At 44.4% G+C, this 21,523-nt stretch overlaps 1 protein-coding gene across 6 annotated transcripts in view; it reads right to left on the bottom strand.

The window, feature by feature from the left end:
- Positions 1-21,523, bottom strand: part of FANCI (FA complementation group I) — a 24,313-nt gene extending 2,790 nt beyond the window's left edge. The window contains exons 1-34 of one of the 6 annotated variants that reach the window (XM_015873090.3): positions 21,414-21,523; positions 21,235-21,307; positions 19,818-19,948; positions 19,216-19,372; positions 19,078-19,135; positions 18,516-18,557; positions 17,965-18,088; positions 16,966-17,051; positions 16,631-16,763; positions 16,302-16,394; positions 15,677-15,813; positions 14,380-14,560; positions 13,874-13,961; positions 13,230-13,360; positions 12,498-12,568; positions 11,460-11,574; positions 10,977-11,099; positions 9,915-9,983; positions 8,589-8,690; positions 7,591-7,770; positions 7,373-7,494; positions 6,981-7,145; positions 6,220-6,399; positions 5,296-5,459; positions 4,866-4,942; positions 4,286-4,402; positions 3,445-3,496; positions 2,760-2,887; positions 2,556-2,624; positions 2,353-2,440; positions 1,866-2,050; positions 1,221-1,277; positions 1,083-1,142; positions 642-728 (exon numbers count right to left, since the gene is read on the bottom strand). In XM_015873090.3, coding sequence (XP_015728576.2) covers positions 642-728; positions 1,083-1,142; positions 1,221-1,277; positions 1,866-2,050; positions 2,353-2,440; positions 2,556-2,624; positions 2,760-2,887; positions 3,445-3,496; positions 4,286-4,402; positions 4,866-4,942; positions 5,296-5,459; positions 6,220-6,399; positions 6,981-7,145; positions 7,373-7,494; positions 7,591-7,770; positions 8,589-8,690; positions 9,915-9,983; positions 10,977-11,099; positions 11,460-11,574; positions 12,498-12,568; positions 13,230-13,360; positions 13,874-13,961; positions 14,380-14,560; positions 15,677-15,813; positions 16,302-16,394; positions 16,631-16,763; positions 16,966-17,051; positions 17,965-18,088; positions 18,516-18,557; positions 19,078-19,135; positions 19,216-19,372; positions 19,818-19,948; positions 21,235-21,307; positions 21,414-21,497 — 3,729 coding nt within the window. In that variant the 5' untranslated portion in view covers positions 21,498-21,523. Of the gene's footprint in view, positions 1-641; positions 729-1,082; positions 1,143-1,220; positions 1,278-1,865; positions 2,051-2,352; positions 2,441-2,555; positions 2,625-2,759; positions 2,888-3,444; positions 3,497-4,285; positions 4,403-4,865; positions 4,943-5,295; positions 5,460-6,219; positions 6,400-6,980; positions 7,146-7,372; positions 7,495-7,590; positions 7,771-8,588; positions 8,691-9,914; positions 9,984-10,976; positions 11,100-11,459; positions 11,575-12,497; positions 12,569-13,229; positions 13,361-13,513; positions 13,799-13,873; positions 13,962-14,379; positions 14,561-15,676; positions 15,814-16,301; positions 16,395-16,630; positions 16,764-16,965; positions 17,052-17,964; positions 18,089-18,515; positions 18,558-19,077; positions 19,136-19,215; positions 19,373-19,817; positions 19,949-21,234; positions 21,308-21,413 lie in introns of those variants that run through there. The other 5 variants (XM_015873091.3, XM_085514958.1, XM_085514956.1 and 2 more) reach the window with 5 other exon arrangements.

Genomic DNA, 21,523 nt, shown 5'->3' with positions numbered 1-21,523 from the left:
CTTAAGATTCCCTTGTACAGCCATCAGCATCAAGTATCCCAGCTATGGCACAGTGCAGCACCTGTATTTGTGTCAGCAGCTCAGATTCCCCCACAATCCAATGATGGTGTAGCATGACACGAAAAACACAATCATTCCGTTTTATAAACCTATCTTCAGTGGCCTGCCCCACCGAGCCTTGCCAACCTAGTTTGTTACTGGGTTTAAATGGCCTCCCAGAATGGTTCTGCAGCGAGGCTCTTCCAAATTGTGTAGTTTTACAGTCCACAGCCCTGATATACCTGACAGCCTGACAGCCTTGTCTCTGCAAAGGCTCTCCAAGCCTATGTTTGACAGGCAACGAGCTGAGCTATCATTTCATAACTTACACCAAATATAAAATAACCAGGTGATACAAACAAATCAGACTTCACCTGTTTCATCCCTGCGAGCTTTTAGCTTGCATTTAGTAAAGCTTTTTATTTGTTCCATTGTTCTGAAGCTTTTCTCAGAAGTTCAGATTGGAGGAATTAGATTTTTACTTAGAGGCCCAAATGCCAACGTGCCACTGCTAAGAAGCCACCAGATCAAATGAGTCTTGAGGGATGGATCTTAAGATTTCAAGCCCAGCCTGTGTTCTGATAGACTTTAGTCAGTCTCACCATGACTGTGGAGATTGCAGCAGTTTCATCTTCTTTCTTCTTCTTTTTCTTCTCTTCTGCAAAGCTTAAGCTCTCACTATGGATGTTCTGAAGAAAGAAACCAAGAGATAGGGCAAGCAGGGAGCAAAGACCAGCCAAATAAAGACCAGTCTTTGCTCTGGCCAGCTAACACATGAACTTCATCCAAAAAACCCACATGAACAGAAAAGGGTGGGATTTAAATGAAAAAAAAAAAAAAAGAAAAGAGTTCCCCAAACATTCTTCCTCCCCTGCTTTAACAGAAACCAACATGCTTGGTCTCAGCGGTACTGAAATATCTTAAGCTATAGTCATGTCAAGAAGATTAGTAATCTTAAAAGGTGCCTATGCACTGCACCTGATTCACCACTCAGCATCAGATAGACTTAAGTGTGATTTTGCCATGGTTAATTTATGCCTTACCTGTACATAAGTAATGAATGAGTAACACTGTGGGGTCAAATGGGAACCGGAGAGCTTCACCTGCAAAGAAGCAGAGGCTAGGATTACTCCGAGCTCAAGGCAATGAGCCATGTACTGCAGTGATTTGCTCACACTCACCAGCTTTTCCAGCCTCCCTGGAACTGTATTTGAGGTGCTGCGGCAAGCTTGGATATACTGCAAAGAAAACAGGAGTCAGTCTCTTCTAGATGCCCTGTTCCTATCCTGTAACTTGTGTTTCCAGTCAGGGGCTCAGAGCAGCTCACCCAGTTAACCACTGACAAATCAAGAAAGGAGTGCTGAGAAAGCATGAGGAGATTCCCATGTTCAGAGGGACCAGCTCCCATGTCCTTATCTCCCATCCCCACTGCCCCAGGTCCAGTGTTTCAAGTCTTGGGTGGGAATGAGTGGAAAGGGCAGGACTGCTGAGCACCATGAGAACACTGCTGGCACTGTTCACTGTGGCACATAGTTGCACACTGAAGAATCTAAAAGAGGCACTGGAACCACTCAAAGCCAAGAACAGCCAAAGTCAGCTTGAGAAAAGCTTTTTCTTTATCTCCTCTGCTATAGCTGCTGCTACTGTAGAAAGGTCACGAAAATGAGCGCATGAAAGGCAACAGAAAAAAGACTCATCTTATACAAGAGATCAACAGCCCAGTCCTAAGTGTAGCTGCTGCCAGGGGTCACTGTGAGCTTGCTGTAGCAGACATGGAAAAAGTTTTTAGATCGCAGGCATTCCACTGCCAGCAGAGCTTCACTCACATGCTTGATGAGGGAGGTGAGGATTGCGTATGTCTTGCTGAGGCTTCTCAGCAGTGAGTCCACACAGCTCCCTGCAGGAAGTGCTGTCTGCACCAGCTCATGAAAAACTGTCAGCAGAGTTCCCAGCTGCAGAATCACACCTTTCTCCAGAGCCTGGGTTTGGTTTGATGCCTGAGTCGAGTCTTCTAGAAGAAAGAGATGAATACCACATGAATGTACGTCTAATGAGCTCAGTTATGCAGGTGGGAGACACAAAAGACCATCTTTTGTCAGGTGTGCATAGCAACAGCATGGCACAGGGAAAATAGTCACTGGAGGAGTTCTGTGACAACTCACTGCCTTACACTGGTGACGCGGAACCAGTTCAAGGGAGAGCTTAAACTACCCTCAAATGACACCACTTCAGAATCCCAAAATAACGTTTTGCTTGTTATCTTCACCTGTCTTTGACAAAGGTGTAACAGTAAGAGTCAGCCACTTCTGTTACCTGATGTGTCTGATCCCAGAATGGTAAGCCTCTTGATAAGCCAGTCTACCTCTTCAAGGACCTTATCTGCCTGCCCCAGAACCAGCAGCTAAAATAGAAACAGCAGTAAGAAGACAAGTTGTTGGGGGGAGTTTGGCACAGCAGGGATCTATAAGCCACTTGTACAAGAGTAGCTGCTTGTTTTGTGCACAGTTTTGACTCACGCAAACAGTAGGGGCTGCAGTCTTCACATTCACTATGGCAAAATGGGACCGACTCTCAATTTCTATGTCCTGGTGGAGGGAGAGAAAAATTCTGGTGAGCAAAACTTCATCTGCTCTCACATATTTTGCTCCAGAGATGAAATCAATTCTGCTGTGACAGCACTAAGTGATGCGAGTTAAGCTGCTGTGGACTCTGCATCTTACCTGATCTATGTCTCCCAGGCAAGCATGGATATCTTGTGCAAGTTCACGCAGCAGACTGACAGGACTCTTGTACAGAACATGGAGACTAAAAAGCAAAGTCAGCAAACCCTTACAGCAAGAGAGATCCTCTGCGGGGAAGAGAAAACAAAACAGGATGTTACTTGATGCAGAATTCCCTTAGCTACTAAGGAACATTGGAAAGTGAGGGAAAGCCTCAGGTTCAGTATGGGTTTAACAGTCTACACTCTCAGAAGTGATACATGGTAGATGATAATTCTAATCAAAATCTTTTAGTTACAACAATGGGCATTGATATAATATTACAAGGGGGAACACAGTGTACTAGAGCCCCCAGCTCATAGCAGAATGGTGACCAGAAGGAATAACAGTATGAAAAAGATATGTCAAGAGAATTGTTTTTGCAGTGTATAAATACAAAATTGAGCAAGAGATCTGAATAACAAGAATAAAAAGCTAAGTGGCCTGCCTCTCTTTTGTTAATATTTATAGAGATGGAGTTTCTTTTCTAATAGCCACGCTAATAACCACAGTCATGGCAATCTGCCACCAAATGGCACCTGAATGTATCTGCAACAAAGAGGTGAAAACAGGACACAGAGTATTCAAGAGTCTAATATCAGTTGTGACACATTACATCTGAACATACCCCTCAAAGCTTACATACCTAAAGCATTTTCTTTGCAAATTTTGACTGTCCAAGTAAGGAATTGAAGGAACTGTACAAAGAGAGAAAAGATACGGCTTTGAAACTGAACTGAAAGCACAGAATTAATAAAAACCAAAATAAAACATACCCGTATCATTCAAGATAATGAATCACACACAGCAAAAAAGAGACCTGCAGAGTCCCCTTCTGGCAGAAGGGCATTCAGCCATACTTATGTTCAGCAAAGAACACTTAACCTACAAGCAAGTGAAAAGCTGAGATCCAGTACAAGGCAATGCGACGTGTTCCTTTGGATGGAGTAACAGCTCCATTTAATCTAAGTTAAGTGATGACACCAGACTTCTGGCACACTTTTAGTGCAGCCTCTAGTCTGTAAAATGGGGGCACCTTTAGTCTTTACTTTCACAAATGCCTCCTGCATGGAATGAGCTAGGCATCGAGCCAGTCTGTTCAGAAGAGCTGTAATTGGACTGGTCACAGATCTGCTGGCCTATTTTGGCTTCATTCCCACATGGAAACAACACCACATCCAGGCTCTACTAGGAGTCCCTGCTCAGGAGAACAAGCGGTTCAGACCCCAGATGCCCAAAGGTAAAATCAGAATATGCAGGAGTGGTGTGGGAAGGCAACTTGTTCTTCACTGTTCTCGCAGGCATTTGACAAGATAATGCTTGACAGCTTATCAAAACTGTAATTTTAACATGGTCTAGTCTGGAAGAGAAAGCAGAACACACACACAGACGTCAAAGCTTTCAGATATCAATCCCATCTGCTGATGTTCTTTCCACACCTCTGGTTACCACACACATCCCCACACCCTGAGAAGGCTGTGAATTACCTGCTGGGAGCCTGGGTCCAGGAGTTTGGACAAAGTGGAGAGAATTGTGATGATTAACTGTGTTTCCTTGGAGTTGAAGTCATCTTCACCACTACTGAGCTGGTTCACCAGACACCTCTGATCATGAAAAGGAAGGACAGAGCCCATAAGTATGCATGCTTCTTGCAGGGCCATGTTAAGATGCAAACAGCCAGAAGCTTCAGCAAATAAGGGAATTGGAAACATTCAAGAATGACAGAAAAAATTAAAAAAAAAAAAGAAGACTCTTCAAAGAGCATGTGCTGTTCTTTGTTATGAATGCTTACACAGAGGACCACATTCAATTCAGTCAAGTATGCTTTATGTAGCATTATGGGACCTTACAGCTCTCTAACTACATGTACATTTCAATCCTGCTCTGCACGCTGCCCCATATAAGCTTTCCTTAAGGATCAGAAACTTTTCTGAACAGCCAGTGAGTCAGACCACCAGAGTTGCTACTGCGCACTCGATTCTGTGGTCAAGAAACAGAGAACTAAACAGCATTTGCTGCCAGAATTACCATTGCTTTGGAACACTTGCAGCACACAGTGGTACTTACCTGAAACTGTCGGATCTGGAAGGCAGCTTTCTCTGTGACATTAATATCCGCTTCTTCTGCGTCACCATCAGTAATATCTGGCAGAGACAGAGAGGTGCAGAAAAGAGCTAAATGCCAAGAGCAGAACACAGGATTTATTTCCAAAACTGGGAAGAACTGCAACTGCTCGCAGCTAGGGGAGGAATACAAAACCACAGTGAGCACAAAAACACTAGAGGCAAGTCTTGAATAGAAGAGGGCTATAGTAGGGCTATATCTCACTCCAACTATCCTCTGCTGACAAACTAAGAACAGGTAAACATATCTCTAGAACTAGCTTCTGGAATGAAAATCCAGGGCCACCAAGGGACAAGGACTGGACCCCTCTAGCTATTTATGGATAAAGAGCATACAGGCTAGAGACCAGAATAGAATTGTACCACATGCCTACCTAGGGCCTGTAGAAACTGGGGGATCCTAGCAGCATACAGCTGCTGCATGGTGTTGAAGATCCGCAGCAAACCTTCCAAGCACAGCAGGGAAATGCTTTTACCCTTCTTCTTCCCTGACTCTTCAACAGCAGTGGGAATTGAAGTGTACCTCCAAAGCAGAACCCTGTGGGATGGGAGGAGTCAAAATCATGAGGTCCACTAAAGCTAAATGCACAGTGCAAGAGCTAGAACGGGGCTAATCACACACTCTACTCTTAGGTTCATATTTTTAATATAACTAAATGGTAGTTCTTTTTCCTGTAAGAAAGAAGAGGGAAAAGAAATTCACTTGAAAGAAGAATGTGGTTTGATGTGATTAAAATATCCACTGCTTTCTTCCTGCACAGATAAATAACTTAATCCTTCCCACATGCCAGAGGGACCTTCCAATCCCATTTCAAGTCCATCTTTATGAACTCATTTTGTTCACGGTTTTCTGTCTATCTCAGATGCTATCCAGACACTGACCACTGGAATCAAATCTGTCAACGACAAAAAGAGCTCATCTCTTGGCAGTTTGAATGTGTGAAATGTCAGCTGTTTCTATAGGGCTCCACATAAATAAAATCAGAAAGGTAAAGTCAGGCAAAGCAAAGTGAACAGCTTTGAAGAAAGTAAAATTGGCTGGCTCAAAGATGTCACTTCTATTTGAGGTAAACATCTTTTTCCTGCTCCCCGAAGTATGTTCCTTCCCTTTTTTGTTCCGACTCCTTTCTTCCCATTAGCTCTCTGCTGTGTAGGTGATCTTATTCTATTTCAATGTCCAGTCATGCAAACATGTACCTTGCATGTAGTCCTAACGGCAGCAACAAAAATAGTTTCTGACCCCCCAAATGAACTGCTACTTTTTAGAGCTGCTGTCTTCATGTTCCACAGTGACTCACCGTGTGATTTTGCAGAGGTTCTGAAACATCTTCTCAGGGTTTTGTCCATCTGGGCCATCGGTTTGTCCCGTCTCCTCCAGCTGCTGCACCTTCTGTAGTGCCACACTGACAGCATAGCGCAAGAACTCCGTGCTGGAGCGCAGAACTGCCAGGCTCTCCTCGTGGCTTTGGGCATTGTCCCTAAGGATCAAGAGCACTGTCAGGGAATTGAGGATGCACTGAAAAAGCACTCAGATGACTTAACCATCTCTTCACACCGGAGTTCAAACCACATGCAACACGCTACACAGAACAACTCTCTCTACATCTAGTAATTGCTTTCAATTTGCCAATTCAAAATCTAAATATGCATCTACATAAGAAATCACCAGCTAAATCCAGAGTGGAAAAGACCCTTTGAGGACAGAGTTCACCAGCACTTCCAGATACACTAACAGGCATGGTTCAAAGTTGATATCTGGCACTGTTTTGGAGAAGACTGGAGCTCAAGCACCGGTATTTGTTGACTAAGAATGGCCTGTAACTGGAAGAACAGAAGCTTTCCAAAATATTACAAGTCATAAGCAAGGTCTGAGAAAGCTTTGTCAGTACCATGATTTTCACAGCCTGGACTATGATGCTGCTCACACAGTATATGATTTACATAAATTAAAACATCTGTACTGTGTATACAGTGCAGAAGACCAGCCAGCACACAGACACCATGAAAGCAGCTTGTGAGTAGGCCTTAAAGCTACTCCAGCTGTGACAGCTCATCTCACCTGAACAGAGCTGTGAGCAGCGTAGACACAAAACCCATAGAAAGGAAGCTCCGTGCAATTTTGTTGCCCAAGGTTGATTTGTTCTTTCCAGCTTTCTCCTTCAAAATCTCTGAGAGTTTGTTGTAACATGTAAACAGGCCCAGGACATCTTCAAATCTGTTCTTACTGCAGTAAAGTAGTAGAAAGCATTAGTAGAGAATGTTATATCACACCTCCCACAACACATGGCGTTCAAATGAAAGATGCTCCCAGGGCTCTGTTCACGTCTGTGTCACAAGGCATGTACATTCAGAAAGCATTATTCTAACTCTGTGTTGGGACTGTTATCCTGCACTCTGAAGGCACAGTACAGAAGCACTGCTAGTACTAGAGGGTAAGATTTGATGTTCTACCTGAAATTCCCTGTGCTGAAGTTGTACTCAATCAAGACCTCGCAAATTCCCATCACCTGGATGGCATAGATGTTATTCTTTACACCAACACCAGAAGATGGAGAAAAATCTGCTGATTTATCCTAAGAGGCAAAGGAAATAAGTGAAAGAAATCTTTTCAGAATCTAATGAGAACTCAGTGTCTTCTTCCACTGAGTCAAACTGAAAATCTGATTTACCAGTTCAAAGTCTTCCAGCTCACTCTTGATCATCCGTCGTGTGACAGATTCTAGCATCTCTTCAAAGTTTTGCTCAAATCCCACATCCTCCTCCTCCTCCTCGTCTTCAGCTCCTTTGCACAGATGCACAGTGCTCTTATACCAGGCTAAACAGTGCTGGATGCAGCACAGCAGATGGGCCTGAAGGGTGCAACCAAATCACATTCAGCATTCTAGACAGAGGTCACTGGCAGATAAGGACAGGCTGTTCAACATCACAGGACAGACTGCCACAGAGATGTAAAGAGCCATAGATGCCTTCAAAGGTTCATGTCACTTTCAAGGATATGTTTAATTCCCAAAAGAAGCTTTCTGTAATCCTACACAGTTACCCATTTCCAGCTTCAGACAACACTGTCTGCAGGAGCCTGTCTATACAGGATGCACAGGTTTATCTTCCACTGCTCCTGCAACCCAGGTACTCTAACAGCTGAAGGAGACAGAAAGGGAATTGCCGAAAGGGCCCTCACTCAAGATGAAGTGTGTGCTCCCTTCTCTAGATGTGCTACTGGAGCACTGCATGGGAGCTTCCTTAGGGGAAAACAAAGGAGTGAATTTGATTTTGTTCCCTTGGAAATCCTGCGAATTGAGATCTCATCTGCAACATTATCAAAAGAGCAAGATCAAGGTCAGACTCTTCCCTCCACTACACACACTGCACAATTATTTCATGTGGAATTATGTTCAAAGAGGAAAAGTAACAGGGTGAGCTCAACAGAGGATAACAAAACTACGGTGTCAGTGCATTTTTCACACAGGTACCCCAACCTACTTTGATAGTGGAGTTCTAATATATAGCTTCAGACAAGAGTAACATGCCCAGCTCTATGTCATTAAAAGAACTGCTCCAAGCTAGAAGAGGTTGAAGAAGCACAAGTTATTCAGCTCATGTAGTAGCACAACTAAATTCCTACGAAACAGAAGATCTTGAGGTTGTGGCCACCCAATACAGCTCTTACCAGTGGTTCTTGCAAAAAGATTTGATCTCCTTGAGCCATTATACATCCCTCAAGTTTCAGTGGAGGCAGGAGATCTGGCTGGGGCAAGTAGTATTGCTTTATCTGACACAAAAAACAAGGAATAAAAATAACCAGTTCCTTAGTAACTGAGCCTCTTGAGTTGTTTGAATACAGAACACAATCATCTTTGTGCTCAATCCTACAAGGGGAAAACAAGCACTGTGATAATGGGACCATATATGTAACTCAGCCACATAATCTGCTCTATTAGTAATTAAAATTCTTTCTTCAGGTGCTCATGCACCTCTCAGCCGCAAGGCCAGGTCACTGCACTGAAATAAACCTACCTGATCACTCGTACTGTTTCAACGTGCAACATCACTTGTTTCACCTGCAGTCTTATCCATCCTTTATACAGTGAAGAAAATTAACTGTTCCTGTTGCCCAGCCCCCATACCAAGTGCTTGGCCCTGGTATGATGCAGCCTCCTGGCCTAAGGACGCAGGCCGGTATGGAGGGTATGCTTGGAGCTAAAACAAATCTGTGAAGGATCATGCTGGCCATCTGACACAGCACGTGAAGGAGATATGCTCCAAGCATATTGATGTAGGATTAGAATCAAACAGGGGAAGTTTTATATAATGATGACATAATATGTTTGCACCAAATTCCCATTAATTGCCCTCTACTACCCCAAAGCTGCCTCGGCTCTGTTCTTGTTCCCTTCCCAGACCCTATACTGCCATGGGAAAGTTGGAATTAGTCAGCATGAACTCGGGATGATTAAAGTGAAGAAAATTATTTGTTGCAAAGAAAGCGCAGCCTGTCCAATGGATTGAGAAAATGTGATTGTGTCGTTGCCATGAGCAACGCTGTTGGTGGATGAGTTAATCCTCCCAGATCCTACAAAGACTTGGGTACTCTCCCTATAGGAATACAGTAATAATAATTAAACATCCTTGGGGATGTATGGGAGGCTAACTGTTGCAGACTGCTAAGGAACAAGGAACACATAAAGCACTTCTCTGGGCACCAGTTCTAAGATGCTGCAAGAAGTATCGAGGATTGAAAAAGGTCCCAAGCCTTCTTTTCTCTTCCATCTTGTGTCCCGAGACAGGCTATATACCAGTTTCTAGACATTTACCTAGTCTGCACTCCCAATATAACAAGGATTCAAACACCTCCCTATATAAGTGCCACAGCATTTACTCATCTTTCAAATGTGTGGGAGAACTATTTTCCTAATATTTAACCCAAATGGCTTGCTATGCTGGTCTCTGTGTGGAATTAGCATTTCTGCAGCCGTGTCATAGGGTAGTACCTTACCTGGGACAAAAGTGTTTCCATTATAGAGCTGGCCAGCTGGGAGTTTCTGCGTAGGACATCATAAAAACCCTGAAGAAAGGAAGGAAGGAAGGACAACTTGGCTTGCAAGAGAAAGAAAACAAACCATATGCATAACAAGTTTGCATCACAAGACGGTAACGACCCTTTGGCACTGCAAGTAGCTATGAGCAAGAAACAATGTGCTCAGTGTAAAACCCCATACCTGGCAAAGCAAAGGCTTAACAGAAAGAAGGTATGAATCAGAATGAGCATGAATTTCCTTGCAGGGGCTCTCTCACAAGCTGTATCTCCCTGGCAGCAGTGGCATCGAGCCCAGAGTGACTTTCACTGCTATTTAACACCAGCACTAGATCCAACTTCAAACTGTGAAATCCTGCTTCAAAAGGCCAAACAAGTCAGTGGGGAAACTGCAGGAGGCAAAAATCCTTCCCAATAAACAATCTCAGTGGATGGATAAGGCAAGTACAGCCCTGTGCCATACCCAGAACTTGCAGCTCAAAGGTCAGTCCAACCAAGTCAAGAAGGAAACAAAGTTTCTCTGGTCTAAACAGTGTTCCTTTTCTCAGGATAGTACCCCACAGTTCGCTGTGGAGCTCAGAGGGGAGAAAGGACAGATTCTATATGAAACTTCTTTGAAGTTTTCCCATAGTCTCCACTCAGGACTTTATTTGGAGCCCATTCACAGTCAGCAACACTGTTTCTATCCAGCGCCTCTTATAAAACTGCTCCCCACTGAGTATCAAACATGTTTCCCATTTCCTAGGCCACACCACATGAAGAGAGACACTGACACATCTTAACTCTTAAGCAATGTAACAGACAAGGAAAATACATTAACCAGTCTGGGCCCATAATGGTCCAAAGCAAAACAACTGCAAGAAACATAGTTCCTGGGATAAGCATGTATCCTGCAAAGAAAATCAATGAGATAATGCATGGCTTTCCACAACAACGTGATCGTTGTTTACCTGGGACTACAGTAGAACCAGACTACAAAACTGCTGCTAGCTGTTTAAAAGGAGGCCAAAAAACCATGTTTACCTCATATAGCATGAGTCGGACATCCGCTTGCTGGCTCAGACATCGCCTCAGGCTGCCCAGGATTTCAAGGCAGAAGGCCTCATTAGCTGCAGAATTATAGCAGGCATGAACATCTGCCTGGACCTGAGAGGGAATATTAGCCACGTTATACTGGTTGCAGTTGGCAAGTATCACAGAACAGAAGCAAGGTGATAAGGGGCCTGATCTCTAAACAACCACTGAAATAGTCCTTAGTGTGCTGCCAGGCTCTGTATCACCACTGCAGAGCAGTGTGAATGCTCCATAGAGCACTGGTGCTATAAGATACAATGACTAACTTATCTTTGCATATTGCATTTCCAAAAGTTCTGCTTCCAGGATTAACCCTTTCTCAAGATATATCTCCATTCCAGGGAAACACACAACTCTGAGTTGTTTCAGACTGTATAATAAAAAGGAGACTGTCTCACATGTCTGCACTGAAGGCTGTAGAACAGCACTTACCTGAGTGGCACCGATGGCCTGGCTGCACTGGGAAGAAGTCAAGCTGCCCAGAATCTTAAAATTTCTTAAGAGAAGCAAAAAACCAGCAACTGCAGCTTTACGAGCATCGAGCTGCCTGTGAGCCAGTGAGAGAAAAGAGAACAGTAAGGAAAAAAAGAGAAGCAAGAAGTTCAAAAGGAAATACAAGAGCAAGTCTGTAATGAAAAACCGTTCACAAAAAACAGTGTGATTGGGCCCAGTGGCACCCCCCAGGAGAGCAACACAGCCCCAAGCAGTTAAAGAGCTCAGTAGTTTGCTGGGAACTCCTTTGCTCTACAATCACAACATTCCACTTCTTTTTCTGCCCTCGCAATGCTCAAAGTGAAGGAGAGCCCCAGATCAAGACTCAAGCAATAAACACCCCTTGAAAACCTAAACGGGAGCGTCTCCCAGAGCTGCAAGGTTCCTTACAAAAAGCTGCTGTTTCTCTTTGCTCACTGAAATCCCAGATCTTTCCCAAAGACCAAGTTCCTTGCCTTAAATAACAGCGCTCAATTATGAATTCTGTTTTCATAATCAGACAGCCATCGCCCCACAAAACTCAGTCTGTGATCACAGCATTATGAAGACAGCAGGATGTATTGCTCAAAGCATTACCAAGACAACAAGCCTGTTTCTCTGCCGTTTTGTAAGAGATCAGAATGCTGAGATGCCACCTTCCCTCTGAGTCAGCGGCTCCGTCTAAACTCTCTGCGGCATCTGGAGGCACTCAGTTGTGCAGAGTATTAGAATTGGTTTTAATTCTGTATTCTTATTTGGAGTTCCCAACAGCTTTCTGAATTTCCAAACACTACTCATCCAGGGGTTGGGATTTGTGTCTCAGTGGGTACAGCTGCAACTGTATTACAGTCCCAGGCTGAAGGGATAGATGTCACTATCTAGTTATGGGAAGAATACAGTAAGAAGACACTTAGCCAAAGCACACAAAAAGTATTTCTGCTCCAAAAAAATGGAAATGAGTTGCAGAAATCTCTTTAAAGAATCCCTTCTCCAGCTTACCTGGAAAAGATAGCTTTCTGGAGAACAAGTATCAGGGAGTCCCTCACCGACATGCTGACTTTGAGTAGGGGCTGGAAAGGAACACATACTTTGGAGAGAAAAACACTATGGCATGCCAAGCCCTTGGGGCCTATGAGCTCATCTTCCTCAGGTCCATCTGGCCCTTCATTTTTAATACTGTCGTCAGTACAGCAGGGAAACCAAAATATTTTAAAATAACATAAAATTAAACCCAGTGAGATGTAGCAGCAGGACACCTTGGCAGGCTAGTGAGGACAAAGGGCAAGGGTTTGGGAAAGAACTGTCATCCCCAGAGTGGACTAAGCAGGTAGAAGTTGAACTCCAGGGCAATACTCAGCTCAGGCAAAGAGAAATACTGACATGGAGCTTAGACAGAGAAAAATCAACACTGACAGCTAAAGCTGTTCAGCTGAACACCATAGACTGAGTTTTCCACAGTGTAGCATCTGGGCATCTTCCAGATGAAAGGTCAGCACAGAGCAGTTCCGGCACCATTCCAGACCTCACCATATGGTTGTTTTTTTCTTTTGCTAGAGGGCATATGCAAACCCAAGCTTGAAGAACAGTTCTATGCCACACTGAACAACATACAGCAGAGTATTAAGGCTTATTTTACAAGGAGGATTATTAGATCATGCATATAATTGTGGCCTAGAGCTATCACTGGAACTAAACTAACAAGGATGCTTATGAAGAAATGCAAAGCCTTACCTGTACTGCCCGGAGGAGCCCTTGCACTGTGTCGATGGGCAGAAAGGACAAATTGTCAAAGGTCTCTGTGACTCTGGAGGATGAGTTCTGAAGCACAAGAGGAGCAGACACAACAATACTGGACAGCAATTCTGAAAAAAAAAAGAAAATAAAAGGAGCAGATGCTGTCAAACAGCTAGAAAAGTCTTTATTAGGGAAGAGAGCAAAATATTTCTATAGGGTTCTAACAGGATGAGCTTCGACAAGCTGAGTTGTACTGCAGGCATGAAGCACAGCATACTCACAACCCAGCTGCAGGGCCTTGCCCCACCAGAGGGCACTGAGGTATAAGAGAAGAGGATTCAGCATAGGCATCCCTGCAGCCCCAGGGACTCCCAAGCACCTACCCAAGGATGACGAGGAAGGTAAGGCTAGGAACTGACGGCTACCGATTTTCTGTGCGTCAGTTATTCCATGGCAACTGCCTGGAAACATATTTTTCTCTTGCGACAAATGCAAGGTGATTTGAGGCAGCTGACACCTCGATAAAAAGAAGAAACAACTGATTGTCTTGGCTTCAAGTCACTCCTGTAGGAGCTGAGGCTCTGAGAAGTCACATCCAGAAGTGTCAACAGAGCTGTACACGTTTCTCTCTTTACTTTTACCTATGAAGTGGCTGACAGGAGATGCTGCTTTCATGAGGACTCTGTTCAGGACTTGCTCAAGAATATCACTTCTGATGGGCTCATGAACCTGAAATGAGAAAGAGCAATGAGGCCAAAACCAACATAAGTTTAAGATATTCCTGTATATCAGAGCACAGGTCCTGTCCAGCACAAAGCAAATCCAAGTCCAAATTTACACCTTCAGTGAAGATTCTATTTTCAATCCCACCTTTACCACATTTTCATTGTACCTCTGAATTTCTCTACTTCCTATGCAGTTCCTATGCATAGGGATTACATTAAGTATCATAGCAGATGGAATAGATTAGGATTGGGTTATCATGAAGATGATCTCTTCGTGCTGGACAAAGGCAAAACAGAAACTAAATCTAGTATTGCTTGTAAAGTATTCATGTGGATGCTGCTGGCAAGGTTTTGATATCATTTACAAAGAGAAAATGTGAATAGTCTTGCCCAGAAAAAAAGCTCTCCAAACCATACACTACCTTAAAGGTTTCCAGCAGGATACTTGCTCCCAGTTTGCAAGCCTGCTGTGCTGGCATTTTTGAAAGGCCTAAATTGGTCTCAGCAGCTTTCCCTCCAAAGGGCTTTTTTGGTTCATATGATTCCATTAGGCTGAAGCCGAGATCTACCAGCCCCTGAGTGACATGGTCCCAGCCAAATGCACTGAGGAAAACATTAAACAGACCAGGAAAGAAACAGCTTAGTGACAGGAAACATTTAGATTAGACCAGTCTATAGTAAAATCTTCCACAGTCATTCCAGATCCCAAACAGCACTGAGAGACGCTTGTTCACAGAATCACAGAATAACCCGGGTTGGAAGGGACCTCAAGGATCATGTAGTTCCAACCCCCTGCCTGGCAGGGCCACCAAACATACGCCTTTACTAGATCAGGTTGCCCAGGGCCCCGTCCAACCTGGTCTTGAACACCTCCAAGGACGGGGCATCCACAACCTCACTGGGCAGCCTGTTCCAGGACCTAACCACTCTTCTAGTAAAGAACTTTCCCCTAACATCCAACCTAAATCTTCCCTCTTTTAACTTAAAACCATTTCCCCTAGTCCTGCTATTATCAGCCCTTTCAAAGAGTTTACTCCCCTCCTGGGAGTAAGTTCCCTTCAGGTACTGAAAGCCATCCCTCTCATACTCGTTGTCTTTAAGCTGAGGGGCAGGCGCTCAGCCTTCGTGTTTTGCATTCCTAGTTCCCCAACCATCAGACTTCTGATCCTGTACACACGTTTGCTTCTTATGGGTAATGGTTTGCACTCAGATCTCACCCAAAGTGACCCTGAGCTGCAGTCTGAAGGTATAGATTCTACAGATCCTGGATCATCAAGTCAGAACAGCAGTACCTTACATCAATCTAAAGGACAACTGATGACAGATAACAGGGCTATCCCGCAGGATGTTTAGAGGACTAAACACATGGGGAATGCAAATGGTGAGAGAACCTATCACTCATGCCTTGATCAGAACACAAACTACAGCAAGCAGAATGACTCACACCTTCATCTTCCTTCCTACAGACATGGTTCTGATCAGTTCAGTCCTCCATAACATCATGTGCCAAGATTTGGGGTGGAGAGGCAGATTTATCTATCTATCTTTTTGTTTAAATTTGCCAGTATAAATCTGTGATAGAAACTTTGGATTTTAACACTGTTCACTGCTGGCAAAGGGTCAGCAGCGATTTTGTGATCCCAGAGAACTCTAGCAAGGCTGAAAAACTCCCACTTCCAAAGTCCACTGAGCACTCTGCAGCACGTGGCAACAACTCACCTATTTTTCACCACTTCCAGAATTACAGCTGTTACATCATATTGCTGAGGACACAAATCCTGCAGAAACTTGGAGGCCTGTAGGAACTGCAGGTCCTTGCAGCTTCTGGTGATTGATGTTTTCAAGAAATCAAATATCTGGAACATAAAATCATAGAGTACGAGGAAATGATCTTTGAAATGGGATCTGTATAGTCTTGGGTATGTTCCAGTAAGAACTAATCTGCCAAAAGTCTTAACTCACTTCTTGCACAGAACAAATACACCAACCTCATTAAGTGCCTCAAGGAGGGTAAGTTGCTGCCAGATGCACTTTGGGGTAGCTACCACAGAGCCAAAACATTAAAGAGGCATTGCTTCCCTTCCCACACTACAGCACTAGCCCACAGGAATCATGATTCTGGAAAATTCTGATACTGCACCAGGGTCTTTTATAGTGTTAAGTAAACCATAGTGTACCTCTAATCCAACTGCCTCCCTGTGAGCATCCTGAAGCCACTTTTACCCTGACTCTCTGACTATGATTCTCATACCCTGACTATGATCTAATCATTCTCCCTTTCTGTTACAAGAAAGTGCAGTGTACAATCCCACTGAAGTTCTCTGCATATTTATCTCATACCCACCTGCTCTTGCAGTCTGTGTTTCACTGCAATCGAAAGCAAAAGGGCCACGCTGAAGGGACACAGGGCTTTACCAGGGTCCTTCTGTTGCTCAGTCTAGAAAACAGTAAGCGACTTCAACTGCAAGACCTCTCAAGCCAAAGAAAGCTAATAGGCTTATATCACACTGCTGTTGTGGTACAGAAAAGAATATAGCTCTTTACACTTAACCCTTCATAATACCACAGAATGATCGTAAAATGATTCAATCCCCTCTAAAGACAACCAGCGCTGATTGTAAAAGCCCTGCTTCAACACCTGCAAAAACAGTGCCTGTTCAGTTCTTAGCATACCTTTAGATGTTTGATTAGCTCCTCACCAATGTCCTGATCCAGGTTGATTGCAGAAACAATGTGGAGGATAACGGTACCTTCCACGTGGCGGAGCTGGTCTAGGGGCACCGTGGCTACCTCAAGGTCTGCTGACCTGTAAGGTTTATCAGAAAAAAGAACAAAAAATCCTTAAGAAAATCACCAAACCATCCAATGCCATAAATTATTTCTTAGGTGCCAAGAAGTACATACTTGTTTAAGATTTGACAGCTCACATTCAAGGAATACTGAGCAGGACAAAGGTTACTACCTGGGTATTTGCAGTCAAGAAAGGGAATGACAGAGAAAGAACTTACTGAGGAACCCTCTGTTCTTCCTTTTGTCTCTTGTCCAGCTGATTGAAAAAACTGATGATTCCTTCTAAAACAGTTTTCTTACTGCCCTGTAAGGTAGAACAAAGGTAGAACATTACATTAAGCAACTGCACGGTCCACAGGATCCCAGAGAAGTACACTCTATTCCCATACCAATTACAAATGTCCTGGTATTCTTTATCACCCTTGATAAATTGCTGAGGTAGGGAATGCTCTTGTATAGCTCACTTCTAGGTGAAGATACTTGGTTCAATCTGTCTCCTTCTTTTAACTGCAATTATTGAAGAGATGCAAGAAATTGAATATCTCAGGTGTTTTTGTTCGTTGCTTGGTGAAAGATCTTTTCCAATTAATAAATCAGGAAGGCTTTCAAACCCCTTAACCTTATTTCTGTCATTACATTTTGGCTAACGGATACAAATGATGTCCTGTAACAGACAGACAATTTGTCTTTGTCTTGATCATGTACGTTGTCACGTACTTGGTCACAAATAAAGCAAAAAGCTGATGAAGGGCAGGTATGTACCTGGCAGCCTCTGCCTGCTGGACAAGCACGGGAGGTGAGACAGTTCTAGTACAAATCAGACTACAACCCAGAAGGGAGTCACACTGCACAGGCTGTTGTTTTAATAGAAGCAGTCAGATCACAGATAGTGAGCAAAGTCACACTTGAAAATACTGAAGACAATCCACTCTGCTACCTCCTGGCTCTGAGGTCATCCCTTATTTCCCAAAGGTTTGCTGTTACAGTTTCCCACAAGCAAGAACAAAATTGTGTCTTCCTCTGAGCTCCTCCAGGCTAAAAACAGAGGAAAAAGCAAGAAAACCAAAATAACTGGCAATGTCCTGCTCTCCACAGCACAGTGTGGGAGCAATCAGAATGCCCTGAAATTCAGCCCATGTCTCAGCCTGTGTTATATGCTATATAACTTATGCTTATGATATATGCTCAAGGGTAGATCAGCTCCCATAATCTCTTACCTTTGCAGAAAGCAGCAGCAGCTGATAGACAAGAGGGGGTATTTCCTGCAGGTCTAATCTGGAGAACATCCTAAGGACCTTTTCCACCACAAACTGCAGCTCCTCTCCTGAGAGTGGAATATCCCTGTTGAATTGAACATACAGCCTAATCATTTTTTATTCATTTCTTTCAGAATCCTGCAGCAGATTCAATCCATAAGTGCTCACAAAGTCCTCATCAGAAGTACTTGCCACAGAACGGTCAAAACACTAATCAACCTTCAATGCTTGTGTTGCCTTCATATCATGCTTGTTCATTAACATAATGCTAATTTGTCAAGGCTCACGCATGGAAAACCACAGTCCCACTCAAAAGGCAACTACAAGCAAGTAAAATGAGTACAACCATATACCCACGCAGCCACTGGTTGTTCTGTAACCCAGAGCACTAACAACGTTCCCTATAGCACTGGGTGTACAAAGGAAAATACAACAGAAATCTGCTCTTAAGCTGCCAATAACTACTAAACAAGTGACTGTGAGAAGCCACTGAACATGGTAATGAACATTACCTGAACATGTTGGCAAGATGTATTACACACTGAGGATCCCACCTGGTAAAATAAATATTTATCAGAAAAATAAAAGAGAAAGTAGAATCATTTTTTTACCCCTTTGTCCACTTTCCTGGTCTCCCATATCAAGATTAGAAGCCAAATTTCCATCCAGAATCACCACTGCCACTCTAATTATCCAGCTTTAGAATGGTTCCAAACTGTCCTGGCCCCCACAATGATAAAGAAAGAAAGGAATAAAACCTAGCGCTTCCTGTAATCTGTTCATGAGACACTATTATGAAGCCTGGAAATAGGGCATTCCCTCACCCTTCCCACTAGAAAAGGCACTGTCATGGTGGGAACACTTCTCTATGTGTAACATGAAACACATAACATAGCATGCCACACAACTAAGAGGAGGCAATAGGAATGAGGACACATCTAGTGACTGCAGACTTAACTGGCTCCATAACTGTACGGTGTCAAAGGAAATTCTGTATAAAGCCCAGACAGAAATAGGCACCGATTGATTTTGAAACAAACTAAAGCACAGTAGAGCTGGCAGAGATGCACATACTTGCTGGAGCAGAGGGTATTTATCAGCTGCTTCTTAAATTCTTCCCCATTCAGTTCACCTGAAAAAATGTAAGTCTTTTAGGAACCCGCTCCAAAGGGAGTGAGAACAGACTGGGGAGAAGGAGATGAGAAGGGTTACCTTTCCCATAGGCCAGGCTCTCCTTAGAGTTGGACAGTGCGGTAAGAACAGTGGAAAACAACTCCAAGGATTTCCCATTAGACAGGCTGCCTCCCTTAATAACTTCAACAAACAAGGTGGCAAGTTCAGCCAATGCATGGCCTGGCAGCTGGCGAGCCTGGGAAGAGGTGGGATAACACAGAAGAGGAACACAGGAGAATTCCTCACACATTTCCACATACTCATCAAATAGCAGAAAAGGACATTTCCTACAGTGCAACATCTCTAAAGAACGAGTTAATCCCCAAGACCTCTATTTTATACTGTCCTTCATAGAACAGAGCAGTTAATCAAATAAATACAATCATGATTTTGGAGTTGACAGAATCACAGAATGACCTGGGTTGGAAGGGACCTCAAGGATCATGAAGTTCCAACCCCCCTGCCTGGCAGTTTAGGTCTAAATATCCAGAGATCATATTAAACACAAGGCAAATTCCAAGACCAAAGCAGATCTGTGGATAGGACATAACTCATTTGCCTTGGTGGTCTGGTGAAGTACTTCAATTTGCTCACTAAAGGACAAGAAGATCACAGGAAAACCAGCCCAAATAAGCTCCTACCTCCAGCATCAGCAGCCCTATGATTTCAGACGCTTTGCCCACATGCAGATCTCCTGATTCCACCAGTGCGACACAGTGCTTGTAAACCTGCAGCCTCCTGAGAACGCCGCTTTGCTGGGAACACGGGGAGCCTTATCATGTGAAAAATAAAGAACAGGAAAAGAGTTACAACGTGTCATTAAGCAGGAAATTTGCAGGGCTAAACTGTCATCCAACTGCAGCTCCTCTTCTTATATATTTCACAGAAGAGATAAAAAGAAAACAAACAACGGAGTGTAGGAAATGAGAATCTTTAGGATAAACCAGCTGAAACACTCAGCGCTGTTATCACATCCCATGGATCTTTCAACCCGCTGTTCACAGTCAGGAAGCACCAATGCTTCGAGAATAACTTGCTTGGCAATTCAGTTTCATCTGGCCAGTTTTTTTCTACTGAGAGACAACTAAAAGCTGCCAGAAGAAAATCCCATATAGAATCACAGGATGGCTTTGGGAAGGGACATTAAACCCACCCAGCTCCACCTCCCTGCCATGGGCTGTGTGTCCCCACCAGCTCAAGCTGCTCAGAGCCACAACCAACGTGGTCATGAGCACATCAAGGGATCACAGAATCACAGAATGACCCGGGTTGGAAGGGACCTCAAGGATCATGTAGTTCCAACCCCCTGCCTGGCAGGGCCACCAAACATACACCTTTACTAGATCAGGTTGCCCAGGGCCCCGTCCAACCTGGCCTTGAACACCTCCAAGGACGGGGCATCCACAACCTCCCTGGGCAGCCTGTTCCAGGACCTAACCACTCTCCTAGTGAAGCACTTCCCCCTAACATCCAACCTAAATTTTCCCTCTTTTAACTTAAAACCATTTCCCCGTGTCCTGCTATTGTCAGCCCTTTCAAAGAGTTTACTCCCCTCCTGGGAGTAAGTTCCCTTCAGGTATTGAAAGGCTGCAATGAGGTCACCCCGCAACCTTCTCTTCTCCAGGCTGAACAAACCCAACTCCCTCAGCCTGTCCTCATAGTTGAGGTGCTCCAGCCCCCTGATCATCTTTGTGGCCCTCCTCTGGACCCTTTCCAAAATCTCCATGTCTTTTTTGTACTGAGGGCTCCACACCTGGACACAGTACTCCAGATGGGGCCTCACAAGAGCCGAGTAGAGAGGGACAATCAGCTCCCTATCCCTGCTGACCACCCCTCTCCCAATGGAGCCCAGGATCCCATTTGCTTTCCGTGCTGTCAGAACGCACTGCTGGCTCATGTTGAGTCTTTAACATGAGCTGGAGGATGGACACCCACAGCTCTCTGGGCAGCTGTACCACCCTCTTAATGAAATAAACCCCCTTAATATCTAACCTAGACCTCCCTGAATAAAGCCATTCCCTCTTGTCTCACCAGCTCCTGTCCAGGCACATCACCCACCTCTGAAGATGCCCTTGAGCAGCGCCGCTGTCTCCCTGCCCCTCAGGGCCTGCTTGGTCACCATGTCCCCCAGCTGAAAGACAAGGCCGCGCTGTCAGCCGCCCCGCTCCAGCACAAGCAGGAGAAGCCGCTCCCCTCCGGCATGACAGAGCCGTGTCAGCACCGCCTCCCCCACACACCTCGGCCTCGCTCAGGCCCTGCAGAGCCTCCCGCAGCCCGTCGGGGTTCTGCTGTGCCGCCAGCTGCAGGATGCGCTGCGCCATGTTGGGCCCGCTGTCATCACACAGAC

Source organism: Coturnix japonica, chromosome 14, assembly GCF_054131305.1.
Source record: "Coturnix japonica strain WE chromosome 14, WE-NBRP24, whole genome shotgun sequence".
NCBI lineage: Eukaryota > Metazoa > Chordata > Aves > Galliformes > Phasianidae > Coturnix > Coturnix japonica.
This window is presented reverse-complemented; position numbering and strand designations above follow the sequence as displayed.